At 40.1% G+C, this 17,500-nt stretch overlaps 1 protein-coding gene across 6 annotated transcripts in view; it reads left to right on the top strand.

Annotated features, from left to right (window-relative positions):
- The window catches only part of LOC135102872 (putative neural-cadherin 2), a 189,150-nt gene that overhangs the window by 137,899 nt on the left and 33,751 nt on the right, over window positions 1-17,500 (top strand). For all 6 annotated transcript variants that reach the window (XM_064008466.1, XM_064008463.1, XM_064008465.1 and 3 more), the window contains exons 4-10: window positions 6,585-6,700; window positions 6,863-7,027; window positions 7,631-7,762; window positions 8,343-8,520; window positions 8,916-9,149; window positions 9,434-9,597; window positions 11,186-11,341. In XM_064008466.1, the coding sequence (XP_063864536.1) occupies window positions 6,585-6,700; window positions 6,863-7,027; window positions 7,631-7,762; window positions 8,343-8,520; window positions 8,916-9,149; window positions 9,434-9,597; window positions 11,186-11,341 (1,145 nt within the window). The remainder of the gene's footprint in view (window positions 1-6,584; window positions 6,701-6,862; window positions 7,028-7,630; window positions 7,763-8,342; window positions 8,521-8,915; window positions 9,150-9,433; window positions 9,598-11,185; window positions 11,342-17,500) is intronic.

The following is a 17,500-nucleotide window of genomic DNA, read 5'->3' as shown; positions in this document are numbered from 1 at the left end:
AAGCTCTTTAGAATAATTTTTTTGGCGGATTAATACAATTTTTAATTGTAAAATTCCTTGTAAATTGCACCGGAGGCATTCTTTACATCATCAGTAAATGAATTCCGAATTGATTTTCATTTATTTATTTATTTATTTATTTATTTTTTTTTGGTTTACTAAAATATATCAGTTCCTTTAATGGATCACAGAACTCTCATAGAAAAAAAAAAAAAAAAAAACAATGCCAGAGTCCACGATAACTCTCTCTAATCACGAAAACTATATTTTAATAAAATGCATTACAGTTTATAACATTCCTCATAGCCTATCGGGTCTCACAGACGGTAGGAATGTGTTTTATGGACGTAAATTTTCATTCCTTTTGGATTACTTAAAACTGAAACTGGAATTATTTGCTTACAGTTACTAATAAGCAAATTGATTTTTAAACGATTATCAATATTTACTTGAAGAGGGAAATGATGAAGGAAAGAAAATGGTCATATTTTTGGTTAGATGTCAGAAGTCACGAGGAGAAAAATGAATTGGCCAGATTGTTATATTTCTTGTTGACGAAAGAGTTTTTGACATAACGAACAACAGTTATCAGTTTGTTTCGATATTTGCACAAAAGGGCAGTCCCACATAAGTCAAGACTGCCTGCCTTCACGTCATTGCTCCATTGCCTCCTCATTCCTTCTCCTCTCCCACCCTCCTTTATCTCACGTGTCTTATCCCTCCCTCGTGATGACGTTATGATGGCGGCGGGAAGTATGTCATCATCGCCAGACAGATAATCTTTTAGAGTTATTGATCCGATAATTCGATGCATCAGTGTTCGTGGGTGAAAGTGAGGCGGGGCGAGGCGGGAATTTCAAGGATAGGGGAAGAAAGTTTTAAGAAAGATGAAGGGAAGGAAAAAGGGTAGGTGAAGTTTTAGTGAAAGGGAACTTCGTACATAACATGGATGATATGGAAAATCGAATCCTGCGTCAACAACTTATCAAAGAAAACGCCCTGAGTGGATGAAATTCCACCTGAAATTCTATATCAAGTGAAAAAAAATATAGTTGCTAGCTTCATTCAGTATCATGCATTATATTTAATTTAGTTGCTAGTAGATCTTAGCAGATACTTAAACAAATCAAGTACAGTGTTAGTTGGGTACTAACGAATGGAAAGTACTTGAAAACTAATCAAGGATTCACAGCAATGGTACAAAAATAATCGTTCATTTCAAAAAATGTTGTTTTACTTTGTACAGATATTTACGGCTCGTATAATAACGGTGGATCAGTTTGTGTAATTCATTCATACATTCATTAAAGAACACACTTATTGTCTTACATGCAATGCTCACACAAGGCTGGAGGACTAGGCTTCCGCAGGCAGCGAGCGGTAACAGAGTACAGCATCAAGAATCACTACTGGATCGCAAAATAGAGCATGTGAAGGAGGCTGTGAATAATTCAGTTTGTTAAGTTTATCCAGACGAAGGCCGAAAAGCGGTATAATGGAAGTTTGTGAATTTATTTTATAAGCTTCGTTATTATTAATGCAAACGACTTCTAACTATCGACCACTATGAATAACAAATTTGGAAATATCGGTAAACGTCAAACAATCTTTCTTTAGAACTATTCGGAATATTCTTCTCCATCATGTTGTAGACAGTATTATATATATATATATATATATATATATATATATATATATATATATATATATATATATATATATATATATATATATATATATATATATATATATATATATATATATCACAACTCATAATTTCTTCTGCTCCGACAATTGTAAATATCTGGTAACTGAAATGATAGATTACTGAAGTTATTAATATTATTCTTTTCTGTTTAATATGACTCCAATATTTTTTTTTTACTTGTGGATCTGATCGAATTCCTATAGCTCTCTAAAATCGCTCGTCAAATCCAACATGTTTGATATTCCTTCTTTTCTTCCCTTGTATTCATCAGTATCAGTTAATTTCATTATGTAATACTGAAATGAGAAATTTCTAAGAGACATTCTTAGTGAAGGAGGGCGGAGGAATCCAAGTGAGGACAATTTATCAGCTGAAGAATGATGTGGATGTTCATGGAAAACTTCCAGAAAGACATAATTTCACACTCCATGACGCATGTTCACTCCTGTTTCTGCATGTGCATTCAAATAAATATACAAACATATCAAAATGTGCTGTTCCAAAGAATTTTTCCGTTGCATTTCTCCCACATCTTCATCACTGCGGCTGACAGTAGGCACACGCACCACGCACACGCCACGGCCACACTACACCACTCGGCAATTAATCGTGCTACAAACAAGTCTCTTCACTTACACCCACTCCAGACACCCACATCACAGTGCATGTTGATTGTTATTTATCGTACAGATACACATAAACTCGGTTCTAAGTTCACTTAGAAAAACATCTCAAAATATCCACTTGCATTTCTATAAGCACAACCGTCACTTCCCTCATAATCAAATTCTTATGAATATTTTCTCCATCAAGATAGTTTTACTCTCTGCACCTGAGCTACATCGCCACCTTGCAGGAATTGCGTTAAAATAACATCTGTGTCTTGCTCCCAGTGTTCAGCAAGAAATGTGAGTCAGACAGCCTCGTCTCTTGCGATTTGTGTTATGGCACTCGGGTCTGGTGACGAGAAAGGCGAACACACACACACACACACACACACACACACACACACACACACACACACACACACACACACACACACACACACACACACACACACACACACACACACACAGTCCTGGCCTCGTAAGCATTCTCAGCCATAGAATCTGGAAGGCTGAAATTGTGGAGTCACTGTAAAAGCGTGACAGGCGCGCCGTGAAGAATAATATATGAAAAGAGAGAAAAAAACAGTTGCTTTTTATCACAGTTGTGAGGGGGCGGTAGCAGGAGTAGCAGGTAGCAGGAGAATAGTTGAAGGAAGAGTAATGAGAATTGTATGTATTTTGAACAGCCGTTGCTGCAGCAGAGGCGTGATGAGAGAATATCATTTGTGTACATGAGAGAGGAACCTGGGTAGATATTGACCCAAGGTTTTGAGCACGAAACAAGTCCAACAAGAAGTCGAGGAGCGGTCCAGCAGAAGGAACATAAAACCCGAGACAAGAGATAAATTATAAAGAAATAATAATATTGGAAGGATTGGAGGAGTGGAAGGGCTTTAAAGCAAAACACTGGAATCATCTGAAATGTTTTCTTCTGTTTGATAATCCGTTCTTTGGAGGGAATACCGCTTCTTACTTTCACTTTTCACAATGAGAGTTAAATAGTATACTTAATATATATATATATATATATATATATATATATATATATATATATATATATATATATATATATATATATATATATATATATATATATATATATATATATATATATATATATATATATATATATATATAATATATATATACACACACACACACACACACACACACACACAAACTTCTCATCAGCGGCACGCGTTCGTGTGTTTGGACGTGACGTGCGTTAGTCAGGTCAGTAATGCCAGCCACCCGTCCCCCTCCAGCATTCCCCCGCCGCTCCTTCCCCTCCATCTCCTTCCTGCACTTTCTGTCTTGGCCCCACTCGCCGTCTCCCACCGCTCCCCCTATATCCATTAGCCCCTCCCACACCTCCGTGCTTCCTTTGTAGCTACTCGACACTCACCGGCCCCCAGCTGCCACATTTGCGGCCCCGTCTTAACACTTCAAATATTTATTTTCCACCGCACCATTTTTCAGTTCTTCACAGAGAGCCAACTGGAATCTGGATTTGTACTTTTCCGGCGTTGTGTGTGTGTGTGTGTGTGTGTTAATATATATTATATATGCTTGCATACATTTTGAAAACACATTAGGATTGTTAACTTGGTTTCAAATGAGGTGACACTATATAAAGATCGAGAAAACCGCAATAATCAATAACAGTGAATGGTTTATATCAGTAATAGCTTTGTCTTCGTGACTTTTCACAGCAATGGGGAACTAGAGAAAACAAACAACACTCAGCTAGACAAATCATGCTGGAGGACGAGTATAGCAAAGCTTCCAGAATTTCGTTTCTATCAAAAGTTATCAGCATAAATAGTAAATAAATAAATTAATATCATTCAAGAAGCAGAACAAGACCAAGCTTGGCTGGTGAGTGAGTAGGTCCTACAGAAGGTTGTGCTCCTCTGTCTCTAATAAAAAATTTACACCCTTTCTTTTTTTCGATCACAGATGCCTGAACATCGTAGTGACTTTTATTTCCCTTCGAGATATTTTATGCACCGTTACTGTATACGGGTGTTTAGTAAAACGTAATTAATTTTATTGACTGGTTTATTCAACCATCAAGTACGAATTACACTGAGAAGAATTTTTGTGAAAAAAAAAAGGTATGTCTGGATACAGTCGTGTATAATATTTATAGTCGTAGTCCATCAGCTTTTCTCAGCCCTTCACCCAGTGCTGTATTTGTCAAGCAAGCGAACGAGGTGGTGCGACTCAAAGCGATACGTGCCCTTAAAACATGACTTGAAAGTCACGATGGCAGGCGTGCAGTGCAACGATGTATAAAATCACGACCGATGTTTGACACGACTGTCGATGTGCGCCGCCATGAATTATAGATGGCACGTGTTGGTGCGTTTGTGTGGATATATATATATATATATATATATATATATATATATATATATATATATATATATATATATATATATATATATATATATATATATATATATATATATATATATATATATATATATATATATATATATATATATATATATATATATATATATATATATATATATATATATATATATATATATATATATATATATATATCTTTCCTTTCTTTTTTTAAGTCATTTTTATTCCATAATGGTCTGCTTGACTGGTCTGACGATAATGAAAATGAATGAGTAACATACCGTTAACCTGAAACTCATAGATGGTCTTTGAGAAAAAATAGTCAGGGAGTGGAGAAATTTGAAGAGCTTTGTGATCCCAATTCCACCTTGTTCACACATTATTAGCCAGCATTTCCCACTCACTGCGGTAATGCAGCATGATCTCCCTACGCTATGTAACTTCTGGTTTCTATTCTGTATCTGTCTCATAAAATTTAAAGGTTGTTAACAGCCATTAAAAGCACAGTGACACTACAGTCATGAGCAGACAGTTTATGTTCGCTCGGGTGACATAATAACTAAACACACCTTTGTCACGAAACATGCAACTGGTATTTAACACGCTTTAATTTACATAGCTTTGCTACGCGCACCCGCAGTCCATACGGCTTTGTACAGTAAGACCCCAAATGCTACTTGGGATTCAATTTGTGTGTGAAGAAAACAACATTTGCACCTTGTGTGTTTATTCAAGTAACTTTGGGTGGGCCAACAGGGACAACATCGCCCGTCACAAAGTGAAGACCATCAACGATTATCTAAAGGTGCTCCACCCTTTCCAGTCCTCAGGCCTGCTATTCAGTATCCAATCCAAACAAATCCTGAAATGTGCCTGGAGCAGGATGGCATTTGTCCTGCAGTCCTAAAATATTCAGGAAAATGTAAATAGATATGCTTCTCAAGGATCAATAAAACCTTCCTGTGTGAGGGTTCGTCCGTCATATTAATATTTTTTTCATGTAGGAACTTAACGGTCTTGAAAGTTCCTAGATCGTCTTACTCTCCGCAGAGTCGAAAGACTTTTCAAATTTATACGGACCATAAAACTTATGGCGAGATTCCACGTGAGGACATAATGTTCATAAGAAAAAAAAAAAAAAGGACAATATAAGTCTTAGACGGCAACGAAATGTTGGAATGTCTGTAAAAAATCAATTATTTGCCTTTACAGATTGTTTTTGCAAATCAATGCCTTAGGAGATTTTATGCGAGCAAGAAAATAAAAGAAATATTTGAATACCAGAACAAGTTATTTGTCAGGTGGCAGGGAATGGGACAGCTGTATATCCGCAGGTGTGTCTGGAACAGATGACAGTCTGAGTGATGGAAATGGACATATAACCTTTGTGAGGCTTAAATAAATTTGTGGTTTATTTCAGACTTATGGTTGGAATTGTGATGTGCTGGTAGTTGATAAATGCGAGGCAGACCCGATGGGGGTTCTGTTTTATTATGCATGTTTTAAGAGCAAAGGTACACAGAAATACATTTCGTGTGGAACGAGATATTGCCGCAGTATATCATAACGGCGAGTATATGTTATGTGAGGGGCTTTGATTTTCACCAGTGAAAACACTGTAAACCTAACCACTAGAAACCAGTGAAACAATTGAAAATTAGTACATGAATACTTCAGTGAAATGCAAAGTAACGCATTCTTGTATAGTGCTTCAGATTTCAAGTATTTTTTTTTTATGATATATTGATCTTTTCTCCTTATTTGAGAAGAAAAAGTAAAGCTTGCATCACTTTATACCTCGTTTAAAAGCGTTTTATTATACACAAATGCAGAAAGTTAAGATTGGGAAAATTTGAATAATTTTGCTTCTGTTTGTTCTTCCATGACAGGCGAGAGAATTGAGTTTAGCATCAAGGAAGGCAACGAGCAAGGACTCTTCTCCGTGGACAGTACCAGTGGTCTCCTTAGCCTCGTGCAGCCCCTGGATTATGAGGAGCAAGACCATGTGAGCTTTAGCGTAGCCACTCTCCTCTCGCAAGCAACACGTACCAAATAACATGGAGGAAAGACACTGAAAGGCATTTGTCGATTCATTTCCACACGTTATATAATCACTCCTGCATGTTCCTCTATCCAGTGAACATCTTAGCTTCATTTCCCTTGCCAGTACGAGTTGGTGGTGCAGGCGACGGTCGGCGAGAGCAGTAGCGAGGCGACCGTGCTGGTGCGGGTGACCGATCAAAACGACCACGCCCCAGCGTTCCCAAGGACGCTGCACGAGACACAGATCACTGAGGAGGACGACAGGCACCTCCCAAAAACAATACTCACGGTAGGCGAGGTTTATTTTCCCACTGCTGTTCTTTCACGTCCCGTACTCAGTATTCTCTTTCAAAAAAAATTTCAGTTATAAATTATGCCAGGATTATAATGTTCACGTATATCACTTTGTATTATCTGATTAATAATTAATTTGAAGCTCTGTAGGTTACAAGTGTCTTTTGAATTTCATTCTCTCTCTCTCTCTCTCTCTCTCTCTCTCTCTCTCTCTCTCTCTCTCTCTCTCTCTCTCTCTCTCTCTCTCTCTCTCTCTCTCTCTCTCTCTCTCTCTCTCTCTCTCTCATAAAACAAGATAAAATATTCAATATGATTTCAGCAAATGACAATGATATCTGAGAATATCGTGTGTGTGTGTGTCTGTGTGTGTGTGTAGTGTGTGTGTGTGTGTGTGTGTGTGTGTGTGTGTGTGTGTGTGCATGAATCCACACATCCTTAAAAGCACATTATCACTGGCAAGAAGTGCATTTTATAGGTGGACGAACATTAAATCAATTTCACTTTTATTGAGGCTTTTCAGTTGTGGAAATCTAAAAGAACAAATTAACTAGGTGTCAGTATGCTTGTCCATCCATTCGTGTGGTTCTGTGGGCGGCAGGTTACAGCGGACGACGAGGACGCGGGGAAATACGGGCACGTGAGTTACAGGCTGGAGGGGGAGGGCGTTACTCACGACGCATCTTCCTCATTCGCTGTGAACCCTTCCACCGGCGCCATCCTCCTCCTCAAGGTGAGTGGATCCTTGACTAGCCAGTGGACTGATCGCTGCGCTTTCCTCTCAAGATTAGATTAAGAGCAATATTTCGTCGTTTTCATCTTTGGTCACGTGAAAGTTGAGGAGACATTTAAGAAGATGCTTTTGTTTCATCTTTTGTTTATTTATGCATGCTGAAAATAGGACCACATGTTATACTCTTCCTGAAGTGTGTTACGGCCTGCGTGGCTCATCACCATCCTTCATCCACATCACCACCGCCACCACCACCATCACCGTTTTTTTTTTTTTCTTCTTCTTTATTATATCGGTCATCACCGCTACCATTATTTCTCCCTCCACTGCCACCACCAGTACCAACAACAAAAATAACAAAAAATAACAAAAACAAAAACAACAACAGCAACAACAATGACGAGCAACGACGACAAAAACATTAAAACAACAACAGCAACTAAATCTCTAAACAACAACAACAAAACATAACACCACCATCACCACCACCACCACATCACATCACCACCACAGTAACACTAACAACACCATATCCAACACCTTTTGCCTCACCCGGCTCCCACTCCCACCCCTTCCACAGCCCCTGGACCGAGACCCCCCGCACGGCAGATCCCAGTGGCGCCTGCTCGTGACAGCAAGCGACGGGGAGCTGGAGGACGCCACCGCCGTGCACGTCAATCTCAAGGACGTGAATGACAACGCCCCGTATTTCCTGGAGGCGACCATCAACGCCACCATCACTGAGAACACTCCGCGCGGTGAGTCACGGCGCCTCGCTACCCCTTCAGAATTGCTGATGCCTTATGCCTTTCCTTTATCCGACCATTCTCAGGCACGCCACCTTTTTCGTCTTTTCTTGTGGTCGGTGTCCTTTCTTCCTTCCCTCACTCCTTCACTTTTTTATTTTTCAACTTCATTTTACTCTCTCTCTCTCTCTCTCTCTCTCTCTCTCTCTCTCTCTCTCTCTCTCTCTCTCTCTCTCTCTCTCTCTCTCTCTCTCTCTCTCTCTCTCTCTCTCTCTCCTTTTGAGTCCTTAGTTTAGATTTAATGTTGTACTGTTGAGTTGTATTGACGGATATAAAACAAAAAGTTGAGTAGGTTAAGCATGATCACCATTCGTATTTTGCTGCTAACCTTAAACATGTTTCGACAGGAGCCTCTGTAGCGCAAGTTTCGGCTCTGGACAATGACGACCACTGGGAGGGACACAACGCACGCCTCGTCTATTCCCTGGAAAAGAATGTGATAGACGAAAATTCAGGCAGACCCATCTTTGCTGTAAACAGCGAGAGGGGTCTCATCAAGACAGCGCTGTGCTGCCTCGACCGAGAGAAGACTCCCCGCTACGTGATCCAGGTGGTGGCCACGGACGGTGGGGGCCTCAAGGGTAGGTAGTGCTACAGGACTCCTACCAAGCAATATGGAACTACACGGACGCTTCGCTCTGCATGCAACGTTAAAATGTAATATTAATGTTCATGAATTAAACATATTTTCTATTTACTATTTAATGAAACTGTGTTTTGTATTTCCATCGTAAATTTTCTACACTTATATTTAACCTTCCCATGTTTTTTTTTTTTTTTTTTTAATATACTAGCGTTAAGCTATCCTTTTTGTGCTGCTATTTTTTTTTTTTTTTTTCCTGAACTATGTTTCCTACCGGGCCAGGGACAGGCACTGTGCTTGTGGAGGTGCAGGATGTGAACGATGTGTCACCCAAGTTCTCGCAGACTGAGTGGGACCTTGAGGTGCCGGAAAGTCCCTCACCTTCCTCCGTTCTAGCCACACTCACTGTCCTCGACCCCGACATCACGAACACCTTCGCTTTCAGGGTAAGTAAGAAACGTCACTTTGGTCCCTTATATCACCCTATGTCAAGAAACCAGTCCGTTATTTCACAGGCTAAATTTGGCCTGTCGTCTCTCCCGTGGAATTCATATTCTTTCCATCTTAGTATTTTAGCTTTGAAATTTTGTCACTTGGAATTAGCAGTAAATTCCTTCATTATGCAGCACGGCATGCCATTACTCGGCTTCAAAGTTATTACGTGCATGTGCAGCTTTATCGGGAAAGACAACGCCACACGGTGAGTCAATTTCATCGAATAGCCAGTTATTCACGCCAGACAGTCCGTCGTCACCAGCATTATGTTTGCCTGCGGTGAATCCCAAGACAGGATTGACCCGCGGCACGCGTTATCACAGAGCGCTGAACAGTATAGGGATCAGTCGTGTCACTCAGGGTGGACGTCACACACCAGAGTGGCTACACTCACGCCATCGCGGCAAGGGCTCAGGGATGGACGCAGAGGCTGTTTTTTTTTTTTTTTTTTTATCATTGTAAAAAAAAGTGAATTACCAAAAACAGTTTGAATGAGTTTGTATTAAAATTTCATAAACTGTCATCTTACTTGAATGCAAATACGGTGTGTGTGTGTGTGTGTGTTTGTGTGTGTTTAATTCCCAGATGTACGAAAGTTATTTTCTACAATGAAGCTGCATTAAAGCCGCGGATTACCGCTGAATCCAGGACTTTTGTTGGTGAGCTGCTCGCGGAGTTGTCGGCATGCTAAGTGCAGCGAGCCTCCCGCACTCAGGAACCTGCAGCGACCTTCGCTAGTATTGATTAGACTGTATTGTTTTTTAAACGTGTAAGAAGGAAGTCTCAGGTGTTTGACTGTACCTGCCTGACTCCCTCCCCTTCCCCCCCTCCACACAAAAAAAAAATCTAACCTATCTTGTTTGCACATTCTTTCACATACACGTATTGGTGAATCATTGTTATTTTCCTGTGTTTACACTGTCAGCGAACCTAAATTGAATATTTTTCTTTTAATAATAAAGCTTACAATTTTTTCTGATGATGAAGAGTCAACCAGTATAACAGAGCAGTCAGTGATCCACACCCGCAGGAATGCTTTTAGGTGTTGTGCATGTTATTGAATGTTATTGAGGAGGATCCTTGTTCAGGAGCTACAGCTTCAGGATATGACGACCATTACGACTGTCTGTCACAGTTACAATGATTACAGTTGTAACAATGGTTGTGGCGCGGAATGTTTGTTGCAATATAAGTGACCTACAGAACGTGCCGCATGTCATTGACGTATGTTTCTGATTATCAGCTGCTGCGACTGTGTGTGTGTGTGTGTGTGTGTGTGTGTGTGTGTGTTTGTCGGTCTTTCGTGTGTGTGCAAATTATCAACGTTACTATGTACGTACTTCATACTGACTGCGACTGACTTGTAACCCAAATGTAATAATTGATATATTTTTTGCTACTGCGACCACCGTATGCGTGTGTAGCTTGTTGGCATCACGGCAATTTACTTATTATTGACTGTGACTGACTCATGACCTTAACGTAATGCTAGTGAGTGACTATTACTGTTGCTAAATTTCTGTACCTTTGGCCGCCCAGGTCGTGGAGGGCAGCGGGCGGGGCTCCACGATGTTCAGCGTGGGGTCTCGACCGAACGGGGAGGCGGCGGGAGACCTGAGAGCACTGGTGCCTCTGGATTACGAGGACCCAGAACACCGTCAGGGATTCCGCTTCCAGGTCCAGGTCACCGACATGGTAAGGGGACTCACCTGCCTCCTGTCTTTTTTCCCGGAAATGATTAAACACAATAGCAACTTTTTACGTCATGAATTGTTTCCTCCACTAATGTTTTACTTTTCATTTCATAACTTTATTTTCATTTCCACTTTTTAGTATCATTTTCTTTATATTAAAGCGAGCATGGTTTCAGCCTTATGTTCCCACCGCTCAAATGTGAGAGATTTTTCCTCACCCGAGAAAAGTCTACGTTTGCTCAATGAGCGGAAACTGTGCTCCAAGCCAGGCGTCTCCACTTCGCCAGAGAAAAGGTTAATTAACACGGCAGCAGGTACAGGCAAACATACGCTTCTGACTCTGGTAATTGCCTTCATCCACGATAATCCTTCCTGGGGCCACCCGTCGCTGCTGTAAAGCTGAAGTGTAATCTTTACAATGCTTAACATGGAAAGTAAGGTTTCCAAGTAGTGTGGTGCACGACAACGACACATCGAACTGGCCGTCCTCTCTCTACTAACTGAACGAATACTCACACCAGTTTTAGGATTTACAACTGACGCTCAGGATCGACCGTGAAATCAAGGAACTTTTAATTGTAATATGATGTAGTGTGTGTGTGTGTGTGTGTGTGTGTGTGTGTGTGTGTGTGAGAGAGAGAGAGAGAGAGAGAGAGAGAGAGAGAGAGAGAGAGTAATGAAAATGAAAGACGTAAAGATTTCGACAGTTTTCTCAGAAACGTCATATCCAGCAAACCCGCGTCAAGTTGTCCAAACCAGAAAATAGCCTTCACCGCGTCACGGCAAAGAGGTTCTCGCGATAGGTGGTCATCGATCCAACACCTTCCCGTCAGCATGGTTGCCCTTGCCACCTCTCCGCTTTCCACGATGATGGCTTCTCTTCAGCCTCACTAAGTTGTTCTTTTTTTCCTCTAGTTCTGCTCATCCATTTTTCATTCTAACATCGTAAACTCAAAATTAGTTATTCTGTATTTCTTTTCTAGTTATGCTCAACTGGGTCTTATTTCATCGTCGTAGACTCCAAAGTTGGCTCACTTTTTCCATTTTTTTTTTTCGGTTATTCATTCCTAACATGAATTACCCACATCTTATTTTTCATAACCAAACACTCCTTTACCACTGTTATATGCCTTGACCTTTTCCTAACCTTTAACCTCTCTGCTTATGCTGTCACTCTGCCTTCTCCGTTGTGCTCCATTTCCTCTTCAGGATCCCCCAAGGCGGAGGTGCATCTGGCGTTTTGCATCTGCTAGCTGGGGTGATCTGAAGAGATATTATTCTGATTTTCCTTGGAGTGACTACTGCTTCCGTGTCAGAGACTCGTCTCTGTGCTGAGCGCATAACAGAGAGGTGATAGCGTCTGGTATGGAGGCGTACATTCCACACTCTTTCTCCTACCTTAAATCTTCCAAACTTTGATTTAACCCAGACTGTTCTCGTGCTATACATGATAGAGAGGTGCCCCACAAAAGGTATTTAAGCCTTCCATCACTTGAATCTCATGCGCTTTATATTTCTGCCCAGAATCATGCGATGTTTGTCCTTCACCTAGCCAAAACTCCTTCATCAGTAGAAAATGTTATGATCTTTTCAGATCTAACTTTCCATCTACGCATCCATTGCAGCCACGCACGAGATCACTTTACAGCATATTTGGCAGGTATTCCTGCTGTTTTGTCTACGAGAACGATGCTTTACGTCGTTAGAAAAGGATTGTTTTTGTATTTCAATGAGGTCGGTCTTCCTTGTTTAAAAAAGATTGCTTTCTTACTCGAACGAGGTTGATGCTTTCTTACTCGAACGAGGTTGATTCTCCTGACTTTGTCTCCCTGCTTTTTGTCTCATTTGTTTGGCTGGATATCGTGTGGTTTGCACCTGTGTGCGCGCGTTACACACACACACACACACACACACATACACACACACACACACACACACACATACTCGTACATACACACAGTGCGCGAGAGAGCAGCATAGAAGTTCCTGAGGCATTGTTCCATGTATTTCATCTCGCATCTTTCAGGTCATGTGGGCAGTCAGTCCATTAATCTTTTGAGGTTGTTTTCCTCGGGCGGTGTATTAAAGGTTGAGCCTGTATCCGGAAATAAACCTTCAATTCCTCCCAATCTCAAGTTTTTAGAGGATACAAACGATGTGCATTGCAGTGAGGTCCGTCTTCCTTCTTGGAAACCGTTATATTTCATGTTTCTGTTCCTTGATAATTGATTCCGAGGTAGTGCAAGAAAACCGACTGATTGCGGAATATTACGTGTAAGGTGGGAGGCGGCCAGTGCGAGTTGTGAATTGACTGATTGACAGTTTTACGCTCCTGACTTAGAGGTCATATCTGAAGATTAAAATCGCAAATATTAAAGGTATGTCAAAAGTTACAAAGGAACTATCATTTCTAAGCTGAAAGAATATTAAGCCAAAACAGCAACTACAATAATTTTATGTAGAATGGCAGCCTTCTTAGCTCATAACCTGTGAGGTGATTTGTTGAAGGCTGAATGAGGTGAGTAGATCAGCAAATCATGATGTTTTTGAACCTTCGTTGAATTTCACGTGAAACAAAACAATGTTAATAACTGACCACCACGACCGTGAGGCGCAGAACAATGACCTTTATATCAAAATACATTGCTTTGTGAACTACATGCTGTCTCCTGAAGAAAAGAAAAGTGCCACCATTCGTGCGTCATTCCGGTGCCGGCAAACACTCACAGCGTAATGGAAATGGAAAATGGAAATTAACATGAGTAATATAACGCTGTCATTTTCTTTAAAAGAATAACACTTTCTTTTTTTAATTTTGTGTGTGAAAATAACAAGAAGAAATTGTTATTGTCCATGATAGTCTCTCTCTTTCTCTCTCTCTCTCTCTCTCTCTCTCTCTCTCTCTCTCTCTCTCTCTCTCTCTCTCTCTCTCTCTCTCTCTCTCTCTCTCTCTCTCTCTCTCTCTCTCTCTCTCTCTCTCTCTCTCGGTATATATGTGTTTATTTATTATTTACTTATATATTTATTTATGAATGTATTTGTTTATTTATACATTCATTTATGAGGGAGAGAGAGAGAGAGAGAGAGAGAGAGAGAGAGAGAGAGAATAGGCAGAAGGTAGGCAGGCCTAGAAGTTACAATATACTCGTGCATTAATCATTTCATATATTTATAGATTCATACACAAATATAAGCAACATGAAATCCTTGTACAAACTCATCTCTTGCCGACAGTTTACAAGCACAAGCTGACGCCAAGGTGCAGGACGATCTTTCACATTTAACTCTAACCGGTTCCCAATGCTCGTACTTAATGATCCAAATACCCGGCGCACTTCACCTCACTGTACATTACATCAGTTCCACCTCAGCGCTACATGTACAGTGACTCCTTTCACCTTAAGACTCTCCCTTCCTTAACGTTGTCTCTACTTTTTATTTTATTATTTTTTCCTTAGAATTTTATGTTTTTCCTCAGGCAGATCAATGTTCGTGAGGAGTCATATTTTTATGTTGCTGTTTCCAAGTGTCTTCCTGCTTTCTGTCGCTGCTTCAACACTTGAATCTTGTAATCTATCTCACTCACCTTATTCTTGATGTATAGAATTACTTTTATCACTCCTTCACTTACTTCTTTTGGTAAGATCCATTTGCAGTATATGTATCTTCTCTCATAACCTTTCCACACATAATAATTAGAGCAGCAATCTTTTAAAACATATTCACTTTTACTTCCGTCAAATGATCCTTGATTACTAAACTCCTACAAATCTCAACAATTCATGGTTCCACTCGCTTCCCTTGCCTCCATTAGCCTCACTGTTTCAGTATGCAATACACTTTACTATCGCAAATTTCATACCTATTCTAGTAGTCCATCTTTCGAAACTACATCAGCAACTCTTATACAAACTCTGTAATTTAATTCTGCACCTCCTATATCTTATCGGCAAAGAGGGCGGTTTTGTTTGTAAGCATCATCCTACTCCTCTTTTTTTACTCCTGCTCGGTCTTGTTTCATATTTTATAAGCCTAGCTGTCGTCCCCTTCACCACTCCATTTATGAAAATGTTAATAGACAAGGTGCTTCCTCTCCCCTGTAGTACATGTGTCACACTTTCACTGTACAAGCATTTCACAGCATTCATTAGGTTTCCATCCGGCCTATCAATGTTATGGCATCCTTCCACGTTCATAAACACGACTTAATAAATCGACACATCCCCAGGATATACTCACACACTTCATTATACTCATTCTTTTCATGGATACCACGTCTCATAAAGCCACCTTGATCTGCATCTTGATACAAAATTCTGAATGACTCCGTTAAGTACATCATCAAGTACCTTTTCCTGGCACGTCAGGCAGATTTATTACTTTGTGTTTGGACGTTTCTGTGGTTTCCTGTGCTCTTCGGCAAAGGCATAGTACAAGCTTCATCCTGCACTCTTAAACACTGGCATGATACAAACTTCACCCAGCAGTTTTTAGGTACCTACCACGTCACTGCCTCCACGACACGTTATACAACCTAACAAGCCACTCCATCACTCACTACTCACTCCCACTCCATTTCGTGAGCGATTTTCGTGTAACCCCATTTCTCTAAGATGACTGGCTTCCCATGTTACATTTTCTTTAAGCCTCTCAGTATCTCACAGTCAACATTTTTCTCAATTCCTATTCCTTTACTTTTGACTTTTTCCTCATTTTCTCTCTCTCTCTCTCTCTCTCTCTCTCTCTCTCTCTCTCTCTCTCTCTCTCTCTCTCTCTCTCTCTCTCTCTCTCTCTCCACTTAACAACCCCTCATACATTTCATCCGGACTTTCCTTCCAGTTCACTCTTGCTTTTAGCACATTTACACTGTACTCTCACCTCGAGTCACTTCTGACATTCTCTCTTACCCTCCACACATTTTTCAATTTCTGCAAAAATGTATGTACAATTACTTTTTTTCTACTATTTCATAGCTGGATGGTGTAAAGTAGTATTTTTGACAGTGGAATATTTTGATGTAAACTTAAAAGTCGGCCACTAAAAGTAGTAATATATATATATATATATATATATATATATATATATATATATATATATATATATATATATATATATATATATATATATATATATATATATATATATATATATATATATATATATTTTTTTTTTTTTTTTTTATTTTTTTTTTTTTTCTTTCTTTTTTTTTTTCTTCTAAATTCTTACTTTTATAATTGCCGGTACTTATTTTTTTTTTATATTATCATTATAAAATAAAGTAATATATCAGCCTGAGTGCTCGCGGGTCACAAAGATTCAGGTGACTTGCCTCGCGGCCCCTCAGCTGAACCACGCTTTCAAAGTATTTCCAGCTACCATCCTTCACTAGTCCTCGCTTGTGCCTCACGAATCGCCCTTTTTCCTTGCCGTGCTCTTCCTCTCTCTTCACTCTTCCCTCTGCCTGTGTGTCTCTCCCAGCAAGCACAGGTTTCAAGCCTCTTTCCTCTCCATTGCGAGCTGCCTCCCTTCATCATGCCACTGCTCAATATTAATTCCCTTTCACCATCTAATTTTTTCAGCCATATTTTCTTCGTATTACTAACAGCTCTTTCCTGAAATTTATTCCGTTCTTCGTTCATATTTTTCTTTAGGCAAATTGCCACCTTTCTTTATTATGCTTTACCTCATATCTCGCCCTGAAGTTACAAATATTGGAATCGGCAATTTTTAGTTTTATCTTTTACAGAACACCACACTTCAGTTTCTCTTTATGCAGCCAAGAAGAGATGATCAGAGAATCCACTTGTTAGTCTATACCTGGCCTATCTCAGTGGTTTCAGACTTTTTTTGTGCCCATCACCAACTTTTGGCATCCCTAGTTCTCATTTTATGCGAGGGGGAGGTTCTGCGGCTCATGTGTACTCAGGGCCCTCTGCACTTCAGAATTGTGTAATGATAGTCGTCTGAACACACACACACACACACACACACACACAGACACAGACACAGACACACACACACACACACACACACACACACACACACACACACACACACACACACACACACACACACAAACACACACACACACACACACACACACACACACACACACACACACACACACACACACACACACACACACACACACACACACACA

This window comes from Scylla paramamosain, chromosome 8 (assembly GCF_035594125.1).
Source record: "Scylla paramamosain isolate STU-SP2022 chromosome 8, ASM3559412v1, whole genome shotgun sequence".
Taxonomy (NCBI): Eukaryota; Metazoa; Arthropoda; class Malacostraca; order Decapoda; family Portunidae; genus Scylla; species Scylla paramamosain.
The sequence above is the reverse complement of the archived record's forward strand: the minus strand, read 5'-3'. Positions and strand labels throughout refer to the sequence as shown.